At 36.5% G+C, this 26,753-nt stretch overlaps 3 protein-coding genes and 1 pseudogene across 5 annotated transcripts; 2 read left to right on the top strand and 2 right to left on the bottom strand.

Annotated features, from left to right (window-relative positions):
- On the bottom strand, window positions 1,092-3,875 carry LOC18777015 (transcription factor CYCLOIDEA). Of its 3 annotated transcripts, none has more exons than XM_020563500.1 (3): window positions 3,504-3,875; window positions 1,625-3,331; window positions 1,092-1,400 (listed from the first exon to the last, which is right to left on the bottom strand). In XM_020563500.1, exons 2-3 carry the CDS (start codon window positions 2,954-2,956, stop codon window positions 1,326-1,328), a joined length of 1,407 nt encoding a protein of 468 aa, XP_020419089.1. In that variant the 5' UTR covers window positions 2,957-3,331; window positions 3,504-3,875; the 3' UTR covers window positions 1,092-1,325. The 3 variants fall into 3 exon arrangements, with proteins under 3 accessions (XP_020419089.1, XP_020419090.1, XP_020419087.1); XM_020563501.1 differs by having other exon boundaries at window positions 1,625-3,321; window positions 3,498-3,875; XM_020563498.1 differs by having other exon boundaries at window positions 3,498-3,875.
- LOC18777066 (DNA mismatch repair protein MSH2) lies at window positions 8,110-14,575 on the top strand. Its single transcript, XM_007209013.2, has 13 exons — window positions 8,110-8,470; window positions 8,591-8,640; window positions 8,909-8,941; window positions 9,085-10,158; window positions 10,430-10,984; window positions 11,053-11,163; window positions 11,284-11,373; window positions 11,482-11,553; window positions 11,820-11,930; window positions 12,639-12,765; window positions 13,247-13,449; window positions 13,658-13,810; window positions 14,183-14,575. The coding sequence occupies exons 1-13, from the start codon at window positions 8,422-8,424 to the stop codon at window positions 14,381-14,383; spliced, it is 2,829 nt and encodes a 942-aa protein (XP_007209075.1). The 5' UTR covers window positions 8,110-8,421; the 3' UTR covers window positions 14,384-14,575.
- Window positions 15,679-21,509, top strand: LOC18775951. The gene is made up of 14 exons (XM_007209929.2): window positions 15,679-16,304; window positions 17,292-17,382; window positions 17,527-17,611; window positions 17,859-17,943; window positions 18,131-18,200; window positions 18,675-18,744; window positions 18,898-18,943; window positions 19,077-19,326; window positions 19,414-19,619; window positions 19,798-19,872; window positions 20,386-20,455; window positions 20,651-20,731; window positions 20,947-21,026; window positions 21,110-21,509. Exons 1-14 carry the CDS (start codon window positions 16,186-16,188, stop codon window positions 21,186-21,188), a joined length of 1,407 nt encoding a protein of 468 aa, XP_007209991.1. The 5' UTR covers window positions 15,679-16,185; the 3' UTR covers window positions 21,189-21,509.
- Window positions 21,628-25,207, bottom strand: LOC18776815 (annotated as a pseudogene).

Here is a 26,753-nt window from a genome sequence, read left to right on the forward strand (position 1 = left end):
CAAAATTAGCTGTGTTTCTTTTTCCTCACTTGAAATGGTTAAACGTATTAATTTGCACTTTTACTATTTCCAAAGCCAATTAAGCAATTTACACTGAAAACTCAAACTCAAACGCAGATTTTAGATCTGCTATCCAAATAGACCCTTTTGAATCATCTCCTTTATAATTTTTATTATGTAAGTCACCTTCATTTTAATCTGCTCTTCACGAAACCAGGCACCTCCTAGAGATGAAGTGACTCTGGAAGGTATATATATTTAGTCCTCATCTGGCTATGAAATGCAGGTTATCTGTTGTCAATATTAAGATGAAACTAACTCAAAACAAGCATATCAATTAGCAGTTTGCTTATAATAGGATTGTAATTGAAAGATATAGGAGAGGAAATATTAGCCTGCAACCAAAGCAAGCATAAATATCTCCTTTCATATAACATAGGTTAGTTGAATTATCAAAACATTGCCTGCCTGGATGGATGCTAAAAATCTGCACTCTCTTGTCCTAATAAATTACGATCGATCTTATAACCTCTTCGAGAACCGAATAAGTAAGATTTCCAAATGTTATAAAAACACTCCTAATTAATTCAAGATCCTTCCATCATATAAATGTAAGAAATCAGCTTCTATCATGAAACTACTACTTGTGTAAATAGAACTCTCATCAGAAATTATATTACCTATATTGCCCCCCCATTCAGCAATGATTTCACCATGGAAGTGAAGTGAAGTGAAGTGAAGGATCATTTGTCTGTTGATATATAATTCTCTCCTCATCAGGTCTCAATGGGCTTTTGGAAGCATGCAGGACTTGAAATTGGGAAGTACTAGTGGATCACTCAAGTGTCTATTCAATGATCGCTTCTAACAAGATAAGCTGATCAAATGCCTGAATTCATTGACTGGAATGCACTTAGGGAGTTAAACAGATACATGTATACATATATACATAGTATATGGTTGAGAAGTGACCCTAACCCTTTTTTCAGACCTTATATATGTCTAAAATTATGAGGTGCCTAGAATGCTTAACCTATACCCCAAAACGACATTGCTTGGATTCAAATATAGAGTCTCAACATAAAAAAACAGAAGCAAGGAGAGCTATTATTCAGAGTACGAGAACCGAAAGAAAGGGAACCAGGATACTAAATTTCATTTACATATATTGTGGTTCAGAGGAAGATTACAATAAAGATACTTAATTTGCTATATTACATTATTCCAAACAGAAAGAAACGCAATACACAATAACAATAAGCTAGTGATGAGAATGTTTTGAGGCGCTTGAAATTAAGATTAAAGATTGAAGAGAGAACTCCACGTTAGAATAGATTATGAGTATTGTTGTAGACCTCCCATGGTTTTCCAAGGAATTGGAAGTCTGCAAACTGATGGTGCTGCAAATTAAGAGTAGAAAATACTTATTAATGTGCCTTCCTTACTTATCTTGGACATATTGTGTGTGTGTGATTATATATATGTGCACGTTTGTTCGAGTACCAGAGATCGAGTGCGTTATATACATACAAATGTCAGACATTTTATTTGTGGTGAAAATAAATAAATAAAAATAATATATATATATATATCAGAATATTCAAAACTTGTTGTTGGAAGTTACCTCTTGGGAAATTCCAATGTTTTGATGCAGAGAACTGAATATTGAAGGGGGGCTCCACTTTCCCATAATCACCAAAGGATCATGTGTAGTTCCATGATCAACAACCAAGTCTGGATGATCCCCTACTTGGCAGCTGCTCATTGGTTCTTCAATCTCGTGATGAACCAGCCCCTCCAATGAATTGATGTTTATGTTGTTGTTGTTGTTGTGGCTTTGAGTCCCAGCTGATTCTTCCCCAGTTTCAAAGGGGCTCCAAGAACTCAATCGGCTCAGGTTTTCCTGATCACCTCTTTGCTTCTTAGATTGATCATCAACATCAACTACTCTTTGGTGCGTCCGCTGCTTTTCTCTTGCTTTTTCCCTTGCCCTTGCCCTTGCCTTTTCTCTCGAAGCTTTTGAAAGAGGGTGAAATGCGGTCTTCCTTGACAATTGCCGGCGGGCAACCTTTCTCTCTTTGGCTGAAGGCTGGATCTCGCAGCTTCGTATTAGTTTATCATCACCATCATTTCCCCCATCAATATTAATGTGAATGTTGGTGTTTGTTGCAGCCTCGTCTATGCCAGATATCACTTCGCATGACTCAGAAGTGGCAGGAGATGTGCTTTTGGTAGAGCTCATCATGTGTTTGCAGTCTCCTACTAGTTTCTTGATTTCAGGTGTGGCCTGAATGAGCAACCACTCAACTGTTTTGCTGGCCTTGTCAAAGTGCAGCGCGTCTTGCAACCAGAAGAACTTGCGGGCAACTTCAAGAGACAATCTCATTCTGCGGTCCCTGAGGCCTCGGGCAGTATTAATCTTGCTGTGGCGGTCTCTCTTGCAAGACCTTCTTCTCGGGATCTGTGGCTGATCCATATTCATCATCTCGCCATGATTTTTGTTGGAATCCCAATCCACCATTTTAATATTGAGAGTAGTGGAAGTGGTGGTGGTCTGACGATGGTCATCGGCTAAGGTGTTGTTAGCAGCAACAGCTTCCCTCATAGTAGTAAGGGGTGGTGCTTGTGAGTCATGTAGCGGCATGTCATGGACATGGTCATGGTGATGGTCATAGTGATGGTGTTGTTGGAAGAGTGAAACGTCGTCGTCTTCGAAAGGAGAGGGGATGTAGAAGAAAGACAAAGGATGGTGATGAGGGCCTTCTTGTTGTTGTTGTTGTTCCTCTTCTTCTTCTTGTTTGGAATTGGGATTGGGATGAAGGGAATTGGGGTTTAATGTAGTGATTTCATGGAGAAAAGGCCGGCTGTGGAAAAAGGATTGGTCGACATGAGAATAAGACACGGGTAATTCGTTGCCAGTATTGTTGAGATTATTGTTTGAGTTTGAGGGAAACATTATATCCCCTCTCTTAGCTTGTTGGGGTTGCTTTCAAGAGTTTCAATGAAATAGCACCAAGCGATTAACCCTAGTTACCTAAGAGCAGCTAGTACAATTAGTACTGTTGGGGGGGAGGGGATGTTGGTCTAGTGATGGTGAGGCTTGAACTTTGAGAACGACTTGATGATGAGCTGAGCCATTGAATGAGTTGAGCTAAAGATGTTCAATTTCATGCACCTCCACACCGGCCTTTTTGAATGCACTTGCTTTCACCTAGCTAGCGGCTACCTCTTTGTCTGCAAGAGCAGGACGACTTGAGAAAGACAGCCATGTTTTACTGTTTTTACGGCCAGCTGAGCTTATAGCTTGAGAAAGACAGCTACCTGCTCATATCTATAAACACACATTAATTCATAGATATTAGACAGTATATACAGTTGTTTATGTGTATGTATCTGTGCACCTTTATTTATGTGTATTTATTTGGTGTCTTTGTGTGTGTGCGCGCGCGAGAGAGAGCTAGCTAGAAAAAAGAGAGATATATACACAGAGATCGTACATTTACCATCGATCATCATCGTTGGGGACACAGGGAGGTTGAGAAAGACAGCACAGCAACACTATACCATATGTCCATGCTTTGCAGGTTGAATAGAGAGAGAGAGAGAGAGAGAGAGAGAGTAAAGAAAGAAGGAGGATGGTAAAGAATCAAAGGAGGTAGGGGGGCAATTTATTGCCGAGACAAAGGAGCTATCTTTTTCTTAATCTTTACATCATCTTTTCATCAAAAAGTTGGCTCTACACTTTAGAGATGATCACTGATATATTGTGGGAAGTGAGTGGATAGGAAAACACCTAGTATTTGCACCACTTCACGTGCTGTGCAGGTGGCCCGATTCAGATCATCTACACAACACAATTATATTCCCCATTAACTTCAATATGTAACCAAGCCTGCCCCACTCTCTCTCTCTCTCTCTCTCTCTCTCTCTCTCTCAACAAATTATATAACCAAACTTGCAATATTGCATGGAATCCACAGTCCACAGTCAAGAGCTAGCTAGAGTGGGCTGTGTGTTTTGTTTTAAGAAGATTCAACGTACACAGTACTTACTAACATTACCGTGATCTTCTTTCTTTATATGAATATTCCTTCCTCTAATAGTCGTCTTGAGTTTCAATCAATTTAGACAGTTAATTTGAATCATATATATCATCATACCATATATTCAAGAATTGTCACATTAGTTTTCACTAGTTAAGGGAAAGAAAAGAAAAGAAACTGAGACATTAACGTTGTAAAACATGAAAAGTCAAACAACATATATATATCAAAAGGTAAACAAAAGATAAAATATCTTGCTCCAAGTTTTGCTAGCTAGCTTTTGTGTTGTGTTCTTTCTTTTGTGTTTTTGCTATGGGCTAAGACATAATGACAACCAATATGTTGAACCTCTCCACGTGGCTTTGTCTAACCCTAGGAAAGGAAGGACAATTATTTCACTCAAAGGGGCATACAACTGTGAGGCCTGCCCTCTCATCTCATAGGGCAAAACACTCCTTTGACTGGGGCATCTCTCAATTAATGTCGCTGTCACCAAAAGGGAGAAGACCCATCTCTCTCTCTCTCTCTCTCTCTCTCTCTCTCTATGTAAGAATGTTGTTGGGTTGGGTTCCCTCTCCCATCCCATGCGTGTTCTTATCGGTTTAGCTTTTTTACGAAATGAGAGCTCAAAAGCTCTCTCTCTCTTTCTCACTCTCTCTCATTCTCAAGAAAAGAGTTGCTTATGCTTGTACTTGCCACTGCCCTGTACCAAGACCTTCTTACAGCACCAGCCAATGAGCAATTGCCACTAAAAAAACACCCATCTCATCAAAAGCTTATTACATGAAAATGGCAATAGTCCTTTCGACAATTGAAAGCGAGCCCTCTTTGCATCTACACATATATTCGATCCCTTTCTTTCTCAAATTTTATTTCCATTTATACATGCCGTTCTTCTCTCCTCCACTTATATATAAACCACCTCTATCTGTCTCTGTCTCTCTCTCTCTCTCTCTGTCTCTCTCTCTCTCTCTCTCTAGAGTATATATATAGGCGCCTGACCTCTTTAGACTGGCATAATTACAAGGACCACATGATGTATAAGCCAGTGCCATGGGGTTGTTCTGAGGTTGCTTTCAAGGAGGAGATAACTATGAAATTGTAAAGGGTGATGCGTGTACCCATATCATAGAATAGAGTGGGTGATAATGAAAGCGTACGATAAAACCCTAAAAAGTCATGGTTACATTACATTGGTTACTAGTCTAAGTGCTTTCATTTCCTTGCGGGCGAGTTCTCTGCCTGTCTGTACCACCATGTTCAAATTTGTGGTTCAAACTTTAGCTTTCATTACATGACATATATCATATATGTCATATGGTTTCCTTTCGGTTTCACTACTATTCTTCATCCCCCCTGTTTTTCCCACTACATTCATTTGGACTCTATATATCTCTATGTGAATCTCTCATCGATCCCATCATATCATCATGTGAGCAGTGTTTTAGGGGATGCACCATTTTCCACACCTAGGAAGGAATTTTTCAGACAAGTTTCTTTTTCAGTGCCCATTTCTGGTAATTACAATTTCATAATTGCTCTACCTTATTTAACTTCTGTCTCTTTACTTGTCCGGAATTTCTTTAATTGATCTTTGACTAATGTTTTGTGTGCTAAAAATATCTTCCTATCTAGTCCTATAGTTCATCATTTTCAACTCAATAGTATTCAGTAATGCTTCTATCACCAACAAATCCACATACACGACGGCAATACCTTTACAAGCGATATTGAAGGAGGGGGGGAATCAAACTTTAGACCTCAAGCGCATGCAAAGATAAATGTTCTTAACTATTTGTGCTACAATCCCCTTTTGCTTTATCATCTTTTTATTTTATTTTATGATGCAATAACCATGTGATGCATATATTATTAACTTGGAGACATATATACATATATGGAATGGAAGGACTACTATTAATGTAGCAATTAACTTATAAATGAAGCTGATTACATGAGCCAAACAAGGAATTATGCATCTGACCCGCAAGTCTCTGATTGCTGACACGACCACTTTTGTGGAGGCATGCGCGCTAGCTATAGCTAGATTCTATGGGCGATGCGATGCGGTGCTGTACGTACCTTTATGGTTCCTGTGCGCAAAGTTTTGATTTTCTTCTTCATTCAAATCAAATGTTTTTATTTCTCATTTTTGAAAAGCCCAACTTGGCCCAAAACATTTGAGATTCATTTTCCTAGCTAGTAGCTACATCAAAACAAAGCATCTAGCTAGGTTTCTGCATTATGCACATCAATTTATATGACCCTTTGTTTTCTTTTCTTTCGTGCTAACTGCTAAGTAAGAAGTTCCTTGTGGTGATTTGATTTGATGCTTCGAACCCATCGAATAACTTATTGTGATGCTGCCAAGGAGATATACACACTGATTAAGATTGAGAAAATTCCGATTTTAGGTTTGCAGAGAAGACTTTAGCTATATTATTATTATGTCGTATTGCCTTTGTTCTTAAGTGTGTAAAAAGATGGAAATGTCCTCAACAGAGCTGAAATAGATGGTGCAATTAATGGTCTCAGCCCTACTTTCTATCTCGACACGTTTCAGCAAAATTAGGCATTTTTTTTTTTTAATAAAAAAACACTCTGGATAAGAAAATTATGAAAAGGTACATGTCTGCTCTCAGTACTATTTGATGTATAATTTCTTGTTTGCTCTTAAAGAAGACAGTTTTCTGCATGTTTTTATTAACATTGTCTTTTCCTTTGTTTCTTTGTGTTCTGATACGATTCCTGAAGAATAGGACAACTTCTTATTAGATGGATACAACAAGATGTAATTAACTATTTTGAGTAGCCATTCAGAAAGGTTAGGTATATGTATATATAGATATATAGATAGATATATATATATATCCCACTTTATATGAGATATTCTGCGCCACAAATATTAACCTATTAATTAAAAAGTTGAACTACTTTATAAGTCTACCAACTTAGAAGACTATTTTAGAATATAAATTAGTTAAGCAGACTTCTTCAGCTTACAAATTTGTATTATTTTTCGGATATAATTATGTGTGTAAAGTATAATTTTGGGACAAACAAGGACGATGACTGACAGCACCATCTCTCTTTGGATAAGCTCTTGATTTTATGTGAAGCTTGAATTAGGGATATGAGGGACTTGCATGTGAGGCTGCATTGTCCACTCTCTCTCTCTCTCTCTCTCTCTCTCTCCCCAGTTGGGTTGGGTAGTTACAGTTTACGGTTTTTACTAAAAAAAACAAATTTAATATAAGCGATAATGGGAAGTGGGGAATTAAACTTAATTAGGACCTTAGGTGCATAAGTAAATGCTCTTAACAACTTGAGTTACAAGTCCATTGTAATTACAAGCCTTCCCTACCTCCTCCCCTCTCCTTCCATCCCTTCTTTTCTCCTTCCCTCTCTTTTCCTTCAAGATTGTTAGTTTATTTTGTGATGTAGAAGCATTGGCCGTGAAACGATGTTGTTGCCATGATATAGTCACCGTATCTTGGGCCACGTACACAATGAGTTGGCTCCCTTCTACATAGTTTGGAGCTCTAAAGAGGGGGAAGATATCTTGTTGTGTTAGGTTCGGGTTTAGCCACTGTGGGACTATGAGTTTAGCCGGTATGGCACGATGATTTTCTTTGAGTTGCCCAGAAGATGTGGAGTGGTGATCCTATTTCTTAGTTTTGTTTTAGACTAATAATTTTCAAAAACTATTTAGGGGTTTTGTAGTGATTTGTTTTCTATTTAGGATTTTTATTTCTTTTTAGCTTTTAGCTTTTGATAAGGATTTTTCGTTTTTGCCGTTGCTCGACGGATTTGGGATTTAGTCATTGTTTGGATTGTGCATGATTCTCTTCAGATCAATTCAACATGTTGTTGTGTTTGGTCACTAAAAAAGATTTACCTATATTCGACATATAATTGCTTTGTACTTTTATTTGCTCATCAATATTTTACTATTGCTTATTTTCTAAAAATAAATAAATTAGATATATAATTTCGTGTAAGAAATATTTGTGATTAAATGCATTTATATTATGGATTCTGAGTTCAAATCCCCCTTCCCATAATTTAAATTAAATTAAAGTAGAATATCATTTTAATTTCCATAAATTAAAAAAAAAAACACCCCTCTCATCATTTGGTATTCAGAAGAAATATATCATGGGCTTGGATCTAGAAATCTCTCGGCCTTCTTGGCTCGGCCCAAGAAGTCCAACTAATATCCGAATATCCCAAGCGACCCTCCAAAATCCCGCTACCCCTCATCCCTTTTCCCGCCAATCCCCGACCCCATTTATGTTCATTTCGTTTGTGTATAATGTAAATCCACTTTTCCTTTTCCGCCTCAGAGACAAGACAACCCCCTAACGCCAAATCGGCAATGGATGCCAATTTTGAGGATCAGAGCAAGCTTCCTGAGCTCAAATTAGGTAAGCCAGGCAGAAACCCTAGCTTTGCATTTTGACTAATTACTTTTATCATATGTATTATTAGTTTCGTTTTTGAATATGCATATATTGTTTCACTGAACTTGTTGCACTTTTTGTTAGATGCCAAGCAATCTCAAGGGTTTCTCTCATTTTTCAAAACCCTCCCCCATGTGAGTATTCTATTTCTGGCCCCTATGGGTGTGTCGCTCTGGTAGTGTTGGGTTCGGATTGTGAAATTTAATGGAAAACCCTAGTTGTCTGTTTAACTGCTTGGAAATGAAAGGTAAAGTGAAAAAACTACAAAATTGTCTAATTGTTTTAAAGAAGTTAGCTAGAGATGGCAATGAACTTAAGATTTAGTTATTATTCTCGTTGCATTTTCTTTGCGATTAAAGACCTATATTCTAAATATTTGGGTTTTCTCTGCTTCTGTTGCAGGACCCAAGACCTATCCGATTGTTTGATCGTCGGGTCAGTTTTGTATTCAAAGTCTCTTTAATGCATCCCCTTCTTTCGTCCGTCCAACCCCCCCTTCCTCTCTCTCTTCTCTCTACTGAGTGGTACAGTAATTATGTTCCTGAATTTTCACCATTGCATATGTCTTGTTATCGCAGGACTACTATACTGCCCATGGTGAAAATGCTACTTTCATTGCAAAGACCTACTATCGTACCACTACTGCTTTGCGGCAGTTGGGTAGCGGATTGGATGGCTTATCCAGTGTCAGCGTTAGTAAAAACATGTTTGAGACAATTGCCCGTGATCTACTACTGGAAAGAACAGACCACACTCTTGAGATTTATGAGGGTAGTGGCTCAAGTTGGAGGCTGGTGAAAAGTGGAACCCCTGGAAATCTCGGCAGTTTTGAAGATGTTTTGTTTGCCAACAATGATATGCAGGATACCCCAGTGGTTGTTGCACTATTACCTAACTTTCGTGAAAATGGTTGCACAGTTGGGTTAGGATATGTTGATCTAACTAAACGAGTACTTGGATTAGCTGAATTTCTTGATGATAGCCACTTTACAAATGTGGAATCAGCTCTAGTCGCACTTGGTTGCAAGGAATGCCTTCTGCCCCTAGAGAGTGGCAAAACAAGTGAAATTAGAACATTGCATGATGCATTGAATAGATGTGGTGTGATGTTAACTGAGAGGAAGAAGGCTGAATTTAAGATGAGAGATTTGGTTCAGGATCTCAGTCGGCTTGTCAAAGGCTCTATTGAACCAGTTCGAGATTTAGTTTCAGGGTTTGAGTTTGCAGCTGGAGCTTTGGGGGCATTGCTCTCTTATGCAGAGTTACTTGGTGATGAGAGCAATTATGGAAATTATAGTATTCAAAGATATAATCTAGACAGCTATATGAGGTTAGATTCTGCGGCAATGAGGGCACTTAATGTCCTGGAAAGCAAAACTGATGCAAACAAAAATTTCAGTTTGTTTGGTCTTATGAATAGAACTTGTACTGCTGGAATGGGTAAACGATTACTGCACATGTGGTTAAAACAGCCTTTATTAGATGTAGATGAAATCAATTCGAGGCTAGATTTGGTACAAGCATTTGTGGAGGATCCTGCACTTCGCCAAGATTTGAGGCAGCATCTGAAAAGAATCTCAGACATCGAGCGACTGATGCACAATCTTGAGAAGAAAAGAGCTGGTTTGCAGCATATTGTAAAACTTTATCAGGTACAATCTATTACAGTTTCATTGTTTGTTTTTGCTAGACACGCAGCCGAAAGAGAACCATTTCCTTTATCTTCTTCTTCTTCTTCTTCTCTCTCTCTCTCTCTCTCTCTCTCTCTCTCTCTCTCTCTCTCTCTATATTTATATATATGTATATGTTTCTGTCTCTTTTTCCTTTTTCCTTTCTTCTCTATGCAGCTACTAATACTGCTCTGTAGCACTTTTGCTTGAAAATACCTCTGTCTTTGATTTGACTCTTATTTTTTGAATGCAGTCAAGTATAAGACTTCCATACATTAAAAGTGCCCTAGAACGCTATGATGGAGAATTTTCCTCACTGATCAAGGAAAGGTATTGGGATCCCCTTGAGTTATGGACTGATGATGGTCACTTAAATAAGTTCGTTGCTCTAGTGGAATCTGCTGTTGACCTTGATCAACTTGAGAATGGAGAGTACATGATATCATCTACTTATGACCCTGCACTTTCTGCACTAAAAGATGAGCAAGAGTCGCTGGAGCACCGAATACACAATTTGCATAAAGAAACTGCTAAAGATCTTGATCTCGCTCTAGACAAGGCTTTGAAATTAGATAAAGGCACACAATTTGGACATGTCTTCAGAATCACAAAGAAGGAAGAGCCAAAAATAAGGAAAAAGCTCACAACGCAATTCATTGTTCTGGAAACCCGAAAGGATGGAGTGAAATTTACCAACACAAAGCTTAAAAAGTTAGGGGATCAGTATCAAAGAATAGTTGAAGAGTATAAGAATTGTCAGAAAGAGCTGGTTAACCGAGTTGTTCAAACTACAGCAACTTTCTCTGAGGTAGATATACTTTAATGTGTTTTGTGGTTATTCCTGTTGTTCTGGATTAAAGGATTTTTCATATCCAGGTGTTCTGGTCTGTAGCTGGGTTGCTTTCTGAATTGGATGTCTTACTTAGTTTTTCTGATTTGGCTTCTAGCTGTCCTACTGCTTACACAAGGCCAATCATCACTCCATCGGTAATCAGTTACTTGTTATTTTGCCTTATATTTATTTCTTAGAGAATAACGAGATTCTTTTTTCCTTCTTATCAAATTGTATTCATTGACAAAAAATTATTGTCTTATTGTCTATAATAGGATGAGGGGGATATTATATTAGAAGGGAGTAGACATCCTTGTGTGGAGGCTCAGGACTGGGTAAATTTTATACCCAATGATTGTAAACTTGTGAGTATTCATGAAACCCAGGAATGAAAAATTCAAAAAGAAAAGATATTGGTCATTTGATAAGCTGGAGTGGGTCCTCATGTGCTCTTTACCATTTCTGCTGATTAGGTGAGAGGAAAGAGTTGGTTCCAAATCATTACAGGGCCCAATATGGGTGGAAAATCTACATTTATCCGACAGGTGTGTTTTATTAACTTGGTCAAATGCTTCTTCTAGTGCTTCCATCGACGTAATCAATTTTCCATGGAACTTTTGCATTCTCTTTTAGCATACTACTCTTCTGTTGTGGGAACATCATCTTGCACTTAATATGTAGCTCATGCCACCAACTTGGACACCTCGCATCCATGCTCAACTCCAAACGCTTTATCAGTTTCTTATTATTTGTTTCATAATCCTACTTTAATTACTATTAACAAGTCACTGGATTTTGTTTGCACTGGCAGGTCGGTGTGAATATTCTAATGGCACAAGTTGGTTCTTTTGTTCCTTGTGACAAAGCTAGCATTTCTATTCGTGATTGCATTTTTGCTCGCGTGGGTGCTGGTGACTGCCAAGTGAGATCCCTCACATATTCTTTTCTTGAAGTTTGAACTTCTTAAAAAAAAATGGAAGCTAGTATTATAAATGTTCTGCTGGGATAGTATATTATGTATTTAACTGATCTTTTAATTCTGTGTAGTCTTATCTCATGCTGTGTATTGCTGGTCTTTGATATTTGTTGTTGGTTCCTTTGTTGTTACATTATCAAAGATTAGGTTCTGTGTTGGACTCAAAGATTTACAGCTTTTGAGTGGTGCATGGGTGGGGCAAGAATTGAGAGATAATAGAAAGATTCCATAACCAAAAGATAAAATGACTAATAGTTATGTCTCTCTGCGCACATATAGGGCTGATTGAGATCTTACTTGCCAACTTAGATTTCTAGAATAATTTAACATGAAAACTGGTAAGCAGGATACTTCAACCAATTTTTGTTTTATCCTTGTCCTATATGTGTTCCCTGGTTAGGACCATCTTTTCGAATATCTTTCCATTATATGCATGTAGTTCTCTTGAGTCCTTAATTCTGAGCAACATGTGGAGGTGACCATTACTTAAACATATGTTGAATCTGTTGTCTGGCAAGTGTTCTGTTGTTGTGCAATATCTTATACAAGTTATACTACTGCTTTGAAACTATATGTTGATTGCCTTGTAAACAGGAGTCTAAAGCCTTTTGTCATCCTATTGTGGAAATTTAATTGTATGTTCCTTCTTTTTAGCTACGCGGAGTTTCTACCTTCATGCAAGAAATGCTTGAGACCGCATCTATACTGAAAGGAGCTACAGATAAGTCACTGATAATCATCGACGAGTTAGGCCGAGGGACATCGACTTATGATGGATTCGGTTGGTTTTAACTCTTAAACCCTTTTTTTTTTTTTTGATGTATTGGTAACAATCAATGATGTATTGGTTTAACCCTTAAACCTTTTCTTTGTACTTCTTTCTTAGTTTTCTAATATTATTAGTTCTTGAGGTTTTTTATTACTACTTTCGTATTTCAATGCTACTTGTGTACATGGGTTGCATCCCTGTACTGCTTTCTGATGATAATTATTTACAAATAAAAAGATACATGATATTTTGATGTATGTGTTTGTTCTGAATGGGATGCATTTTCTTTGAGAAATTTGTTCCCATGGGGTTGCAGGATTCAATCAATTTGAGGTTTTATAATAAGATGTGTAGTCTGTAGCGTTTGCATGCGTTGAAGAATATGATGGTCTAGTTGTTCTTTTTGGTCTTACTAGTCTCCGTGCCATTAAATTTAGATACTTAATATAAAGGTTTACAGCTTTGTCTTATCAATATTTATTATGGTCCTCAGGTTTAGCTTGGGCCATTTGTGAGCACCTTGTTGAAGTGATTAAAGCACCTACCTTGTTCGCAACCCATTTTCATGAATTGACTGCATTAGCTCATGAAAATAGTGTTCATGAGGCCAATATGAAGCAAATTGTTGGTGTAGCAAACTATCATGTTAGTGCACATATTGACTCATCAAGCCACAAGTTGACTATGCTGTACAAGGTAGATGAATTATCTAGTTATTGTCCAAGTTATTAATGTTGTCTTTTCCAGGATTGCAAGTAGTAGATTTTGAAGGCAGATGCCATGGAACTTATGTGTGGGATTAAGTTCTATAATGCTTCTTCTATCTCCCCTTTCAGTTTTATGCTAGTGCGTGGTTGAGCAAAACTGAACCCACTCATTTTCTTGATGTGATCGTACTTTCCAGGTTGAGCCAGGGGCTTGTGATCAAAGTTTTGGTATTCAGGTTGCAGAATTCGCAAACTTTCCTGAAAGTGTTGTTTCCCTTGCTAGAGAGAAGGCTGCTGAATTGGAGGATTTTTCAGCTACTGCAGTTATTCCAAATGATGCTATAGAAGAGGTGATCTCAATATTTCTTTAATGTTAATAGCAAGCCTATAACTTCTTGTGTTGCCTCACCCTGGCTGTTGATGATACAAGTCTGTTGTACATTCTTCGTATGCATGCAATGCCATTAGGACTAATGTTGGATTGATACATTGATCACAGCACCAAAAACATCTAGGCTTAGCCACCTATAATAATCTTATGCTATTTCAGTCTTTTTGGTTAGGATTTCCGAAAAAGCTATCATATCCCACAAAGTCTTCTAACATAAATCCATATTTTATGCAAGTTGGCATGGATGTATAATAAGTGCCATATTATTGTCAAGTGAACTGGCTAAGGTTGGAAGGTATGGTCGGGTTCTAAAATCGTGATTTACATACAGGTTGGATCCAAGCGCAAGAGAGAGTATGACTCTGATGATATGTCTAGAGGATCCGCTCGGGCACACGAATTTCTGAAGGAGTTTTCTAATTTGCCATTGGAAACAATGGATTTAAAGGAGGCTTTGCAAAAGGTTAGCAAGATGAAGAATGACTTGCAAAAGGATGCAGTAAATTCCCACTGGCTCCAGCAATTTTTCTAGTGGTCCTTCAGATTTTTGGGGGTAATTTATGTTTTGGGATGTATGTAAAGCCCACATCTGTAAATGAGTTGTGTTTCAGTGCAGTGCCCCCCACAATTTTGTGCCTGTATCAAGTCTGAAATGCAACTGATATTGGTGTATCTTTTGCATCCTTGGTTTCTCAATGAAAGAACACCCGCAGATATTCGTTTATTTTTTTTATTAAAAAAAATACTGTTATCTATCTATCTATCTATATATAAAGCAAAAGACAGAGAATGGTGAAATATTCAAAATATCAGAAAATGTCATTGGTTAATTAAAACATTAAGAATTGAAATTATTAATTAAATGAGAATAATATAGTAAATTCATATTTTTTATATAAATTAAAAATAAAATAAAATAATAAATCTTATTTTTATAGAATCCAACTACTTATTATTATTTTTTTATTTTTAAATAAATTAAAAAAAAATTTATAAAAAAAGTCCCTCGCAAAAGCAACTGCAGAAAGGCTAGTTATTTATAAGGTACCAGACAAGCATCTATATTGTCTGACTCGTCTCTTGCTTGCTTATCCATTGCTCATCGTCTGACAGCCTGTAACTTTTGAGCACGACAACCACCTTTTTCACGGTCCCTCAAGCAAATTCTCAACTTTAAATCTCAACACGTTGCCTGTTACGATTGGGCAGTTCATTAACATACGTGCTTGGTGCTGTCACGCCAAACTAGTTTTTCATGTTTGTCACTTTCCTTTTCTTTTTCTTTTTTTTAAAAGCGGATTTTTTAAATATCTTGTGATAATATTTAAGAATTTATTTACTATTACTTCTTGATAATATTTTTAAAAAGGGAAAATCATTATGAAGAAGGAAAAAATCCCTACTAACACACCCTGGATTCTTGAAAATCTTTTTTTTTGGTGTCTAAAATCCCCTAATTGTTCCATGTATCTTTTTTTTTTTTTTAGTTTTTAATTTGAAAGTGAGAAATTTGTAAAATTTTGAAAATGAATGATCTGTTTTTTCCCCAAATTTCACTGGGACTGGACTATTGATTATATATTGATGTATGCTGTTGAAGTTAAATCAAAATTGGTAAATATATGTAGATCTTTTAAGATTTATAACAAAATCCTCTGAGCAAAAAAGAAAAAGGAAAGAAATTTACCAAATCCGAACGTCAGATTTTTTTGTTTTTTTGTTGGATCATTAATGATCGTTAGAAGACAATTTAATTTTAAGAATCCTGTCATTGTTTACCTTTTTTTAATTTATTTTTTCGGTAGGTCCTCCCTCCACGTCTGGATAATGGATATGGTGGTGGCACTGGAGGCTTTAGACATGCATCCGAAATTACAGGGTAAAATAGGCATTTCGCCACATAATTTCAGGAAAATAAAATAGAGCCTAGGTGGGTGCTCAGATCAGAAAGAGCAGACTGAGGCAACAGTGGCGTTACTTTGCCGTGGTGTGGAAGCAAGCAAACGGCCAAAAGGAACACAGAGAGAGAGAGAGAGAGAGTAAATGCGATTTGTTTTTTATTCATGAAATAGAAGAGAAGAAAAGAAAAGAGAGGAAAGAGCGAGCGAAAGAAGAGAATATTTCCCCTTTCCTTTCAATGGCGCGAGCCCACTGAAACATCAACCTCCTTCTCAAATCCAATTGTCTTCATAATCTTATCCCAGCTCCAGGAGAAAGCGAACCCAGAGAGACAGACAGTGATTGGGGTTTCTATATTACGTGCGTGTGTATATACATATATATGAGAGATAGGTTAGAGATAGAGAGAAAAGAAGAACGACATCGTTTCCGTTGATGATGAACTGGCGGAGAGTGTTGAAGTCCGTACAGGCCTTAGCAGCCCACAGCCTCCTCTTCACCTTCACGCTCTTGCTCGTTCTCAAGCTCGACCATGTCACCTCCTACTCTTGGTGGTCTGTTTATTGAACTCTCTCTCTTCTATTTTATATTTTGAGCTCTGATTTTTCTGATATATGTGCATGCATAGTCTTGCAATTGCATCTTAATTTGAATGTAATATCTTTCTTTTAGAGTGGGGTTGAGGTTATTTTTGGGGCTGAGACTGAGGTTTCGGTTATGAATTCATTTTTCTAATTTTTTGGGAGATGTAAGTTGGGAAAGTTTGGGAATCTATTGAATTGGTGATGCAGATGACAGGTTTTGTTTGGCTTCATCGAAAATTGGGTTGTATGTGAACAGTGTCTAGTTGTCCGGAATTTTTTTCTTTTGGGTTACAAAATGAAATTAGAAACTATGTAATAGGGTGGCAAAATGGCAGCTGGTGTAAGATAAGAGAGAGATTACGTATGATTGCATTTACGATGGAAAAAGAAAAAGCGTTGCTTTGCTTATAGATTGGGAAATGAGTCCACTGATGTCAAATGCAGTACAAATTTAGGAACAGGGAGGGTCCTTTACTACCAAGGTGATTCGAAATTATTCTTGTTAGATATGATTAGCTATTGTCGTGTGATTCTTTTCATTATGCATTTAAATAGTATACCAACCGTTTGGTAAGAACTCTTTGATGCCAATGGCCATATCACCCATGACCCATTTTGTGTGCTGCGTACATTTGAAAACGTTCTTCCAACAGATAGTGGTGTAGGTATCTCTTTGAAGATATTGCCTTCAAGAGTGAGAGGGTTAAAGAGTTTTGTTGTGAATTTTTATTTTTTATTTTTTATTTTTTATAGAGAATAGGTGACTTTCAATTATATGCATATACCAGTTAGAACCACAAATCAAGGGCATTTATCTTTAAACTTCATTAGTTTGTCAGTAGGTCTTTTGATTAGATCAAACTCTCATGTTGGCAAGGATTGTAGTTTTTGAAATGCGAGCTCTGTGGTGAGTCCATCAAATAAATTGATGTGATGGAAAATAGCTTTTGTTTGCAGGATAATTTTCTTTCCACTTTGGATATTTCATGCTGTTGTTGCCCGAGGAAGATTCTCATTACCTGCTCCATCAGTTCCACACAGTCGTCATGTATGTCATTATGCTTCTTGTCAATTCTGGAGATTATTTCCACTACTCTATCACTGATACTCTATGTTGGTTTGATTATAAGAGACTAATATTTATTATCTGGAATAGTGAATATGCACCACTAAGATTTTCTCTCTTGGACAGTGGGCACCATGTCATGCAGTTGTGGCCACACCATTGCTTATTGCGTTTGAGTTGCTCCTTTGTATATATCTTGAAAGCATTTATGGTATGCACCAAACTCCTGTTTTTTTTTTTTCTTTCTTAAAAAGATAATTTTGAGGACTCACACAAACTTTTCATGTGTGGGATATGCATGCAGAAGATGTAGAACTGAATGAAGTTTTAAAGTGTTTTTTATGCATCAAACTCTGAACTCTGTGCTGACTCAGTATGGCTTAAAAAAGAGTTCTTTGTTAATAGAAGGATTTGGCCTGAGTCCTATTGTAAGACCTGATTAATTATCTTTTGTGCAGTTCACGGCTTTGCGGCTGTCAACTTGAAGGTTGTCTTTCTTCCCTTACTGGCATTCGAAATAATTATTCTAATTGACAATTTCAGGTATCTCCTTTGACATTTATTATTTTGCATCTCATCTTTCAGTATAGATTACTGTTGCTAGATACAACTAAGAATGCGATGTATTCTCGTAACCATACCCTCCCTTCTTGTTACTTTTTCCCCCAGAAGTGCTCTAGGTCAATGGGTCTGTTTTGGTGATTTTAATTGACATTCATTTCTTTAACAGAATGTGTAGGGCTCTAATGCCGGGGGATGATGAAAGCATGAATGATGAGGCAATATGGGAGACACTTCCTGTAAGTTTCATTTCATTAGTTCATAAACTGTCCAAGTGTTGGCAAATCCTGTTCATATCACATGATTCTAAAGTGATAAAATCTAAGGTTCTGATATAAATTATGTTATGTTTTAAAAAGTCTTCAAGGATATGTAAATTCCTTGAAGAAGTGTTGTCATTTAAGAACAATTAGAATGCATAATCTATTTGGTATCATTATTAATGTGCAAAGAATTTTGTACAACATAGTAATGATTATGGCATGTCTATTTATGTTGTCTTTAACTTTCAGCTAGAATGGTAAAATAACTTTGCATATTAGGTAGATTTCCAGTATTGAGTGTTGTATATATGTTTTAATGTTAATCTTTTAAGTGCATTTTGAAATTCCTTCCAGGCTTGCTTTCTTATTAACTTAACATTTGTTTTACATATTTTAAGAAAGTCAATTTAGGAAAGCACTGTTAATGGTTCGCCTATTTATTGCTTGTAGCATTTCTGGGTAGCAATCTCCATGGTTTTCTTTGTTGCTGCTACAATCTTCACCCTGCTTAAGTTATGCGGTAATTTCTCTTATCCCATGTAGTCAAATGTAACATTAGAAGATTCATTCGAATTCTTGTTACTCATCTTATGTGTGCATAGATACATATAGAATTCTCCCTATATCTGTTTAATATTTGCTGATTAAGATCTTGCTTATATAAAACGTGCAGGTGAAGTAGGTGCTCTTGGTTGGTGGGATTTATTTATAAATTTTGGGTACAGTTTCTGTGCACCTTGTACCTATATTTCCTATTCAACAGCTATGTCTTTCCAGAGCTTGCTTGAACATTGTGACCTGAAAATTTCACTCCTTTTTTGGGTGACTAACATAATTGCATAAATTTCACAGAATTGCAGAGTGCTTTTCCTTTCTTGTCTGTACAAAGTGGTCTAATCCAGTGATTCATAGAAATTCTCGCACAAGAGAAGCTACTTCATCTTCTACAACCATCAGATATCTTGACTGGAATAGTGGTTTAGTAGTTTCAGCAGAAGAGGATCAACATCGAGATAGAATGTGTGGTCTGCAAGATATTGGTGGGCATCTTATGAAAATTCCCGTGATTGGTTTTCAAGTTCTCCTTTGTATGCGCCTTGAGGTATGTTATGTTATGTTCCTGGTTTGTGGGTCATCATGGCTGCTATTGGGGGCATCTTATCAACTGACCTGTAATTTCAAATTTCAGGGAACCCCAGCAAATGCTAGACATATCCCACTTCCAGTTCTCTTCTCTCCTCTTTTTTTACTCCAAGGTGCCGGTGTACTATTTTCTGCATGTAGGTTGGTGGAGAAAATTGTACTTTTGCTGCGTAGTGGGGCTGGCACCGGAATATATTTTAGAATTTCTTCCAGGGCTCACGACTGCTTTGGATTTTTGCACCATGGTTCCAGGTAGCAATTTTGTGTTTTGTTTTTATTAATCCACAGTTCTTTGGTCTGGTGTGGGCAGTGCTCTTACCTTTTCTGGAATTATCTTGAATAAGATTATCAACATTTTGGATTTATGTAAGTAGTAAATGTGGTGCAAATACTATGGAATGATTCTTAACTTGACAATCTTGTAGTGCAGGCTACTGGGCTGGTGGTCAATAGATGAAGGAAGTCGTGAGGAACATGCCCGACTATTTCACGAGGGGGCTTCAGGGTTAGTACTTAGTGTTGCTTTTATTCTCCATGCTTTCCTTGGTATTGTTTTTCATGAGGTGCCATAGTAGCGATTAATGTCATTTTTTGGTATTCAATGTCTTTTTCTTATTAAAGGAAATAAAGAAATTACTGCTTACTAAACAATTCTTGTCAACTTATCATTCCTTTGGACAGATTTTGACAAATCAATCTCAAGAAAAGTGTTATGCACTTTCTGTATTGACGGCTGACCTGTTGCTTATTCATATCAACACGATTATTTAGATATCTATGGGTCCAGTGCCCTTTTTATACATATGACTTATGTAGTGAAAAGTCTGCTATTTGTAGATTAATCTTAACTAAAAGCATCTAAAAACACAGCTGGAACAGCAGAAGTCCCCTCCTAGCTATGTCATTTGGTGATCTAGTGTTGGATGCATTGTATCTTATAGGTTATTTATCAAATTCATAAAACTTTCTAAATGTAGAGGCTTTTCTGATCTTTGTATACTTGGGTCCTGAAATGCAGATACAACACTTTCTGTGGCTATCCACCTGAGATCGTGAAGAAAATGCCTAAAAAGGATCTCACAGAGGAGGTGGTCATGATTGCGTGAATTCATTTGTTGTTTTTTGCTAGAGTTATGATTTGTACCAGCCCCAAAAAAAAAATTGTTAATAACTTAATTTATATTACACTCGTGAGTTTTTCAGTCTTCTTCTTGTTTTGTCCAATGCTTCAGTTATGTAAATCTTCATTTGTGTCTTCGTTTTTTTATGATCTAAAATATCAGGTTTGGAGACTTCAAGCAGCTCTTGGTGAACAGACAGAAATTACCAAATATAGCCAACAGGAGTATGAAAGACTTCAAAATGTAATGTTATCTCATCCTTCACTGTGTATCATAGTATTGTGAATATGATTCAAATAACACATTGACTACAAAGAGTCATCATCTACCTTCTAATAACAACACAGTTTTTAAAATTGTCTGCCTAGGTTCTTGCATATGCGCATGTGTTTGATTTCATTTTCAGGAACTGGAAATCTTTGATTGTGATTAAAATTTTCTCTGATACTGCTGATCAGGAAAAGGTGTTATGTCGGGTTTGCTTTGAGGGAGAGATCAGCGTGGTCTTGCTACCGTGTAGGCATCGCGTCCTTTGCAGGTACCATCACATTTCTCTTATGCTTGTAAAATTTTCAAATGTGACATAGAACTCATGCTCATTACTTTGCAATTATTGTGCAGTACCTGCTGTGACAAGTGTAAAAAATGCCCAATATGCCGTGTTGGTATTGAGGAGCGCTTACCTGTGTATGATGTTTAGGCTTTAATTTACCCCCACTTCAGTTTTTGTATTACATGGAATTGGGGTACATAGAGCCGGACAGCAACCTGATTCACAACGTGTTTTAATACAAATTTTACTGTAACCTCCATGATTGTGAGTTTCACTTGTTGTAAGTTCTAACTAAGCAAAGCAAAGCAAGGAGTAGGAGATACAGGAAAGGAAGTGCGGTCGTTTTGACTAAATTTGGGTAGCTTTTCTCTGTCCTTTTCTACCTTTAAAATTGTAAATATACAAGGGGAAGTATAACAAGTTACAAGTTTGCTTGTGCTATGTGGTTAGGATCTTGGTTAACACAAAGATGGAAGCCATTGTTCTCTCTTATGTTTTTTTTTTGGTCTGAGAGTTCCGTATTAAACTCTCATTATCATAAAGCGTAAGAATTAAGATTAGAAATTCGACTCTGAATGCAGTTTCGTTTGAAACTCTGCCTGCATGAAATATAAAATAATAGTTTCCTTCCCGCAATCTTGGACTTGTTCACTAGCCACAGAGGATCTCCTCAAGCCCAAGATCAAGAAGCATGCAAATTTATTTATTTTTACAATAATGGAAAAGGGGAAAAAGAAAAAAGAAAAAAAAAGGGATACATTCTCGATAAAGAAAGAAGAATATTGATCATGACGCAGATGCTGGTGTAATTGCCGAGACTTCCGGTTTAGCATTTGATGACTTTGATTTCTGAGCTATTTTGATTTTGAAACATCAACGGCAGCCCTTTTGGCAAACTCTTGGAAGCACTCATCGACGGTCAGAAATGGTGTGTCCGGATACAGAGAACAAACTTCAATGTCATTAGGCTTCTCTATCTCATAATTTACTTGGCAGCCCTTGATGAAAATGTCGTGGGTGAAGGATGCCACAATGCTTTGTGGGATTCGCATTTCTGCAAGTTTAATTTAATTTAACTTGCTGTTTATATATGAATTATGAAAAACAAATGATAATTTAAATTTGAACCTTCAGCAGCAGCAAGTAGGTCGTCCTCGCTAATAGTGACTCTCGGGAGTTTACGTCCAATGCATTGCTCCCACAAGGAAGCAAGCTGGTTGATGCTGAAGAGGTTGCTTGGTGGTCGAAAATGAACAGATTTGTTGATTGTTCGGACGTCGTCGATTGTTTTGATCGTGAACTTTCCGATGTCCGAACCCGCCACGAAGTAAGCTGTGACATTCACTTGACCAATTAATTAGGTTCTGAATTTGACAAATTAATTAAGTCCAAAGAACAAGAAAACAACCAAACAACCGAACAACCAACCATGGACGGTGATGATATTATATTGATTTAAAACCACTTAGAGCACTTGTACCCTGCCAAAAGGGGGCCTACCCCCCCAAAAACAATCCCCTTAAAGGAGAAGTTGCCAAACCAAAAGTGGGCCACGAAACTGGACAAGCACGAAAGCAAAATTTGTCTGGGCACGAAAGCACAACTCGTCTTGTCGTCAATTTAAATATTAAAAAATTATTAAGAGAAACTAAAGAACTCATAATTTTTTTTAAAAAATATAAATATCTAGCAATGTTCTTTACTTCTCACACTAAAATTTATACAGATTTTTCTTTTTATATCTCATGTAAATAATGATTGCTATTAAATTACCATGAGTCATGACAATAAATAAAAATGCATCAAAAAATTACTAAAGTAATTAGTATTCATGTGAATAATATTTATATTTACTCTTTGTCACAGCACAACGAGACAATAGGTGAAAATGCTCTTATTACACTTTAATCTTGCAACTCAAAAAAGTTTGACAAGTTTGTCTCAATTATAACTCCAAAAAGTTGTCCCCATAACTATTTTTGTCATTTTTCTCTAGTCAATTATGTTTGTTTTCGTTTTCTTAGATGCAGTTGTTCACATGTCTCGACCCAAAAAAAGAGTATAATTTAAAAGAGTAATTCTTTTTTTGTTTGGTTAAGAGTATAAAGCTTCCATACTCCGCTGTTGGAAAAATGCAAGGAAACAAGATTTTTTATTTTTTATTTTAAAACCCTGTGGCTGAGATGATAACCGCAGGTGGGTTTATTATATAAGTGAAGTGAAGTGAAGTGACGAAAAAGAACCTTTAACGGTGCCATCACCGTAGATGTGGAAGCGATCCAAGGGTGGGAGAACATCGGCGGGGTGAATGTTGTCATGATAAGGCCAACCAGCAATAGAGTTGCAGCAAATGTAAGTGTAGGGAATTCCAGCAGCCTCAATGGCCCTTCTCACTCTTCTCTTCTCATTGTACATACTCAGCCCCGGCTCCACCGGATCAGCTTTGTCTATGTCATGCCCAAATTCAGATGGCAAAAACCTCTGTCACACAATATTATTATCAATTACTTCATATTCATGCTCTGCATGCTCATAAAGCATTATAATTTAATAGTAAATTTGGCTTACATCCTTCAAATTCAATTTGCCGTACTTACAATCCTTTACTTTTTGTTTCTATAAATAATACCCAATTTGTTTAAGTAAAAACCCATGACTAGGATCCAACTCTACAAGTTACCTAATTAAGCATAAAATCTGATTTATTATACATTTCAGATTCCAAAAATACCCCCAACTAAGCCATTATTTCATTTTGTATATTAATGTAGGAATGGATATGGAAACAGGTTTTAACTGGATGTATATAATGACAGATGTTGAATTTGAAAAGATCTCCAAATGGTTGTAATAGATGTAGGAATTAATTTGAAAATATTTTTTTTAATTTAACAATAAATTCAGATTTAGGTAATCGGTTTGTTTAATAAAAATGTTTATGTTATTTTCCTTTTTTGAATTATACATGACTAATAATCTACTTTATAATTGTTTATGAATAATACTATTCATACTAATTATGTTGAAAAAATAAAGTACCTATTACTTGTTTGTTTTATGAAAAATATAATTTACCTAGTACGAAAAGTGTACCTATTTTTAATTTATAAAAAGTGTACATAATTATCTATTCCAATATACCTACATTAATTTTAATGTACTTACGATTAGGATTTAGGTATTATATGTCATCCAATATACCTACCATTTGAATAATATACCTACTACGAAATATGTATAAGTAAAATTATTATGTGTAATTATGGTTTATATGTATAGCTATATATATATATTATTAATGAACGAACATATATTATATGTATTATGAGAATGTTTTGATTTGTTGAGTCCAAGCAACACCATAATAATGGAAAGACTAGATATTAGGGATTGTTTAGGAAAAATCGTTGGATAACAAAAATGGCAGGGTTTTGTAAATAAGTAACCAGAAATAGGCAACTTTTATCCTTCATGGCGTCCATTTTCAAAATTGGGTTTTGGTTGGAAGTAAATAAGTAGATGAATTTTTGTATAGACTATTAGAGTTGCAAGGGCCTATTACATAATGACCCATTACCTTAACAGTGCCCGCAGATTTAATGGCTTCTAGCAAAATAAGCTGGTCTAAAATTCTTTCACCACCCACCACTGATATGACAACTTCAATCTTGTGCTCCTTGAGCACTTTCTCCAGGAAGTCTTCGTCATCAACGGAGCCCTTCATTTTATATGTGTATCACATGCATCATCATCATCATCATCACCGTTAAAGCATGCATATATATATATATATTTATATTTATACTTTTTAAGAGGAGGAGAGGTATAAGAAAGGTACCGTTTAGGATTATAGCTCCTCTGTCCTGTAAGGAGTCGATAGTGTGAGTGGTCTTGGAAAGGCCAGGAGAGGCGGGGCGCATAAGAAGATAGGTGGGGTGGCCTGAGTCAAGGCTAGCTTCTGCAATGAACCGGCCGATGAACCCGGTTGACCCAATGATGAGGGTATTACTATTAGCACCCTCCGAAACCATTGGAGTTGTTCCGCACATGTTTGCCTTCTTTAATTCAACTTAACTATGTTTCTGCTTTATTTGATCTGTACAGCAAAGAAAACGAAAAAAGAGTTGGTTCTCAGCTAGCCGAGAGAGAGAGAGAGAGAGAGAGAGAGAGAGAGAGAGAGAGAGAGAGAGAGAGAGAGAGAGAGAGGCAGAGCTCTAAAACTTAAAACCTGGGCTGCTCTGCTTGCTTTGTATTTGCATGCAGGTATTTGTATATATAATACAGCTACACACATGTATATATATAGGCAAAGAGGGGAGGGGGGTTGGTGGGATATGTCGGCTCTCTCAGCCTCTCAGCCTCTCAGCTGGTTCTTTGCAATAAATGTTTGAAGTATATGTGCGTGACATTTTACTCATGATATTTACCATGACTCTCTGAGTGGTAGGTCTGTGGAGAGTGCGCATGGTTTGTTACACCACATTCTCGACTGGTAGATGATAGGCATGTGCCTCCATCTACGAACGCACTCTCTTCCAATTCTTTGCGATGTTACTGACTTTTCTGTGCACTCTTTGTGGTGACCAATGGTGACATGATTGATTGTATACTAATCCGGATCCGAGTATAGGAGAAAAACTTCTTTATTATCGTTGCTTTGTTTCATTCATTTTATAGAAAAGTTAACACATGCATCTAAACCATTATAATTAATTAAACACATGTCAGGCCATGCCATGCCATGCCATGCAGGGTTAGGATCGATTAATTAGTAATTTCCTAGCAAGTTGAAGTGTGCTCATTATCGAACGAGCTTATAAATTATAATAATAAAGTTTTACAAGTTGATCGTTGAATAATATTATTATATTGATTCAATCTATATTTGATACCTTAGTTGTTTTGTTTTTGTTTATCTTATCAATTAAAATAATATTGCTCTTTTGTTGGTTCATATAAAAAAAAAAAGAACACAAACGTGCTTGTACGTTGGAGGAAGATGAAATCGATAGTCAAGTTGTTGAAAAAAAATAGGGAAACAACAGAAACAACAACATCCATTTTTCTTGCTTAATTAATAAGATCTCTAGATGTATTCTCATCGAGAGCTTTCATTTTAAAACAGAGTGGGAGGGAGCTGCTTCAGGCGTCATGCATGTTTGGCTGATTTCAACTTATATTCATGTCATTAATATTGGAAATGGAAATGGCGAAGAAGATGGGACGGGATGGTCAGTTAATGTACTATTATAGTATTACTCCAAAGTAATTACAACTGAAACCATGATTAATTTAGGTGGTAAGTAAAACTCAAACCTTGATAATTAGTTTAGTGTTTTAAATATCCATATATTTAGCTAATTAAAATAAATAAGAACTGTAAAAAGAGCAATTGAAAGTGTGCGAAGAAGCTAATTATTAATGAAAAAAGAGCTTATGTTTCTTGTTGGTTTGCCGTACTTTTTTTATTCTTTTTATTTTTTAATGTTTTTAATTAAAAAAATGTTTTTAGCAGTTCATAAAAGTCATCAAACACTATAGTGGTGGTGAAGTAATGTATGGATAGAAACCTCACTCAGCTTTCACATCTATCAATAAGGAAATTAATAACGTGACAGATTAAGCAAAGGTAGTTGGGATAGTCACATTGATTATCCCAATTATTGATTGGATAGAAAAATAAATGGCTAATATTATTTTACTCCTTTAAGA

The sequence above is a fragment of the Prunus persica genome, chromosome G5, assembly GCF_000346465.2.
Source record: "Prunus persica cultivar Lovell chromosome G5, Prunus_persica_NCBIv2, whole genome shotgun sequence".
NCBI classification, from domain to species: Eukaryota; Viridiplantae; Streptophyta; class Magnoliopsida; order Rosales; family Rosaceae; genus Prunus; species Prunus persica.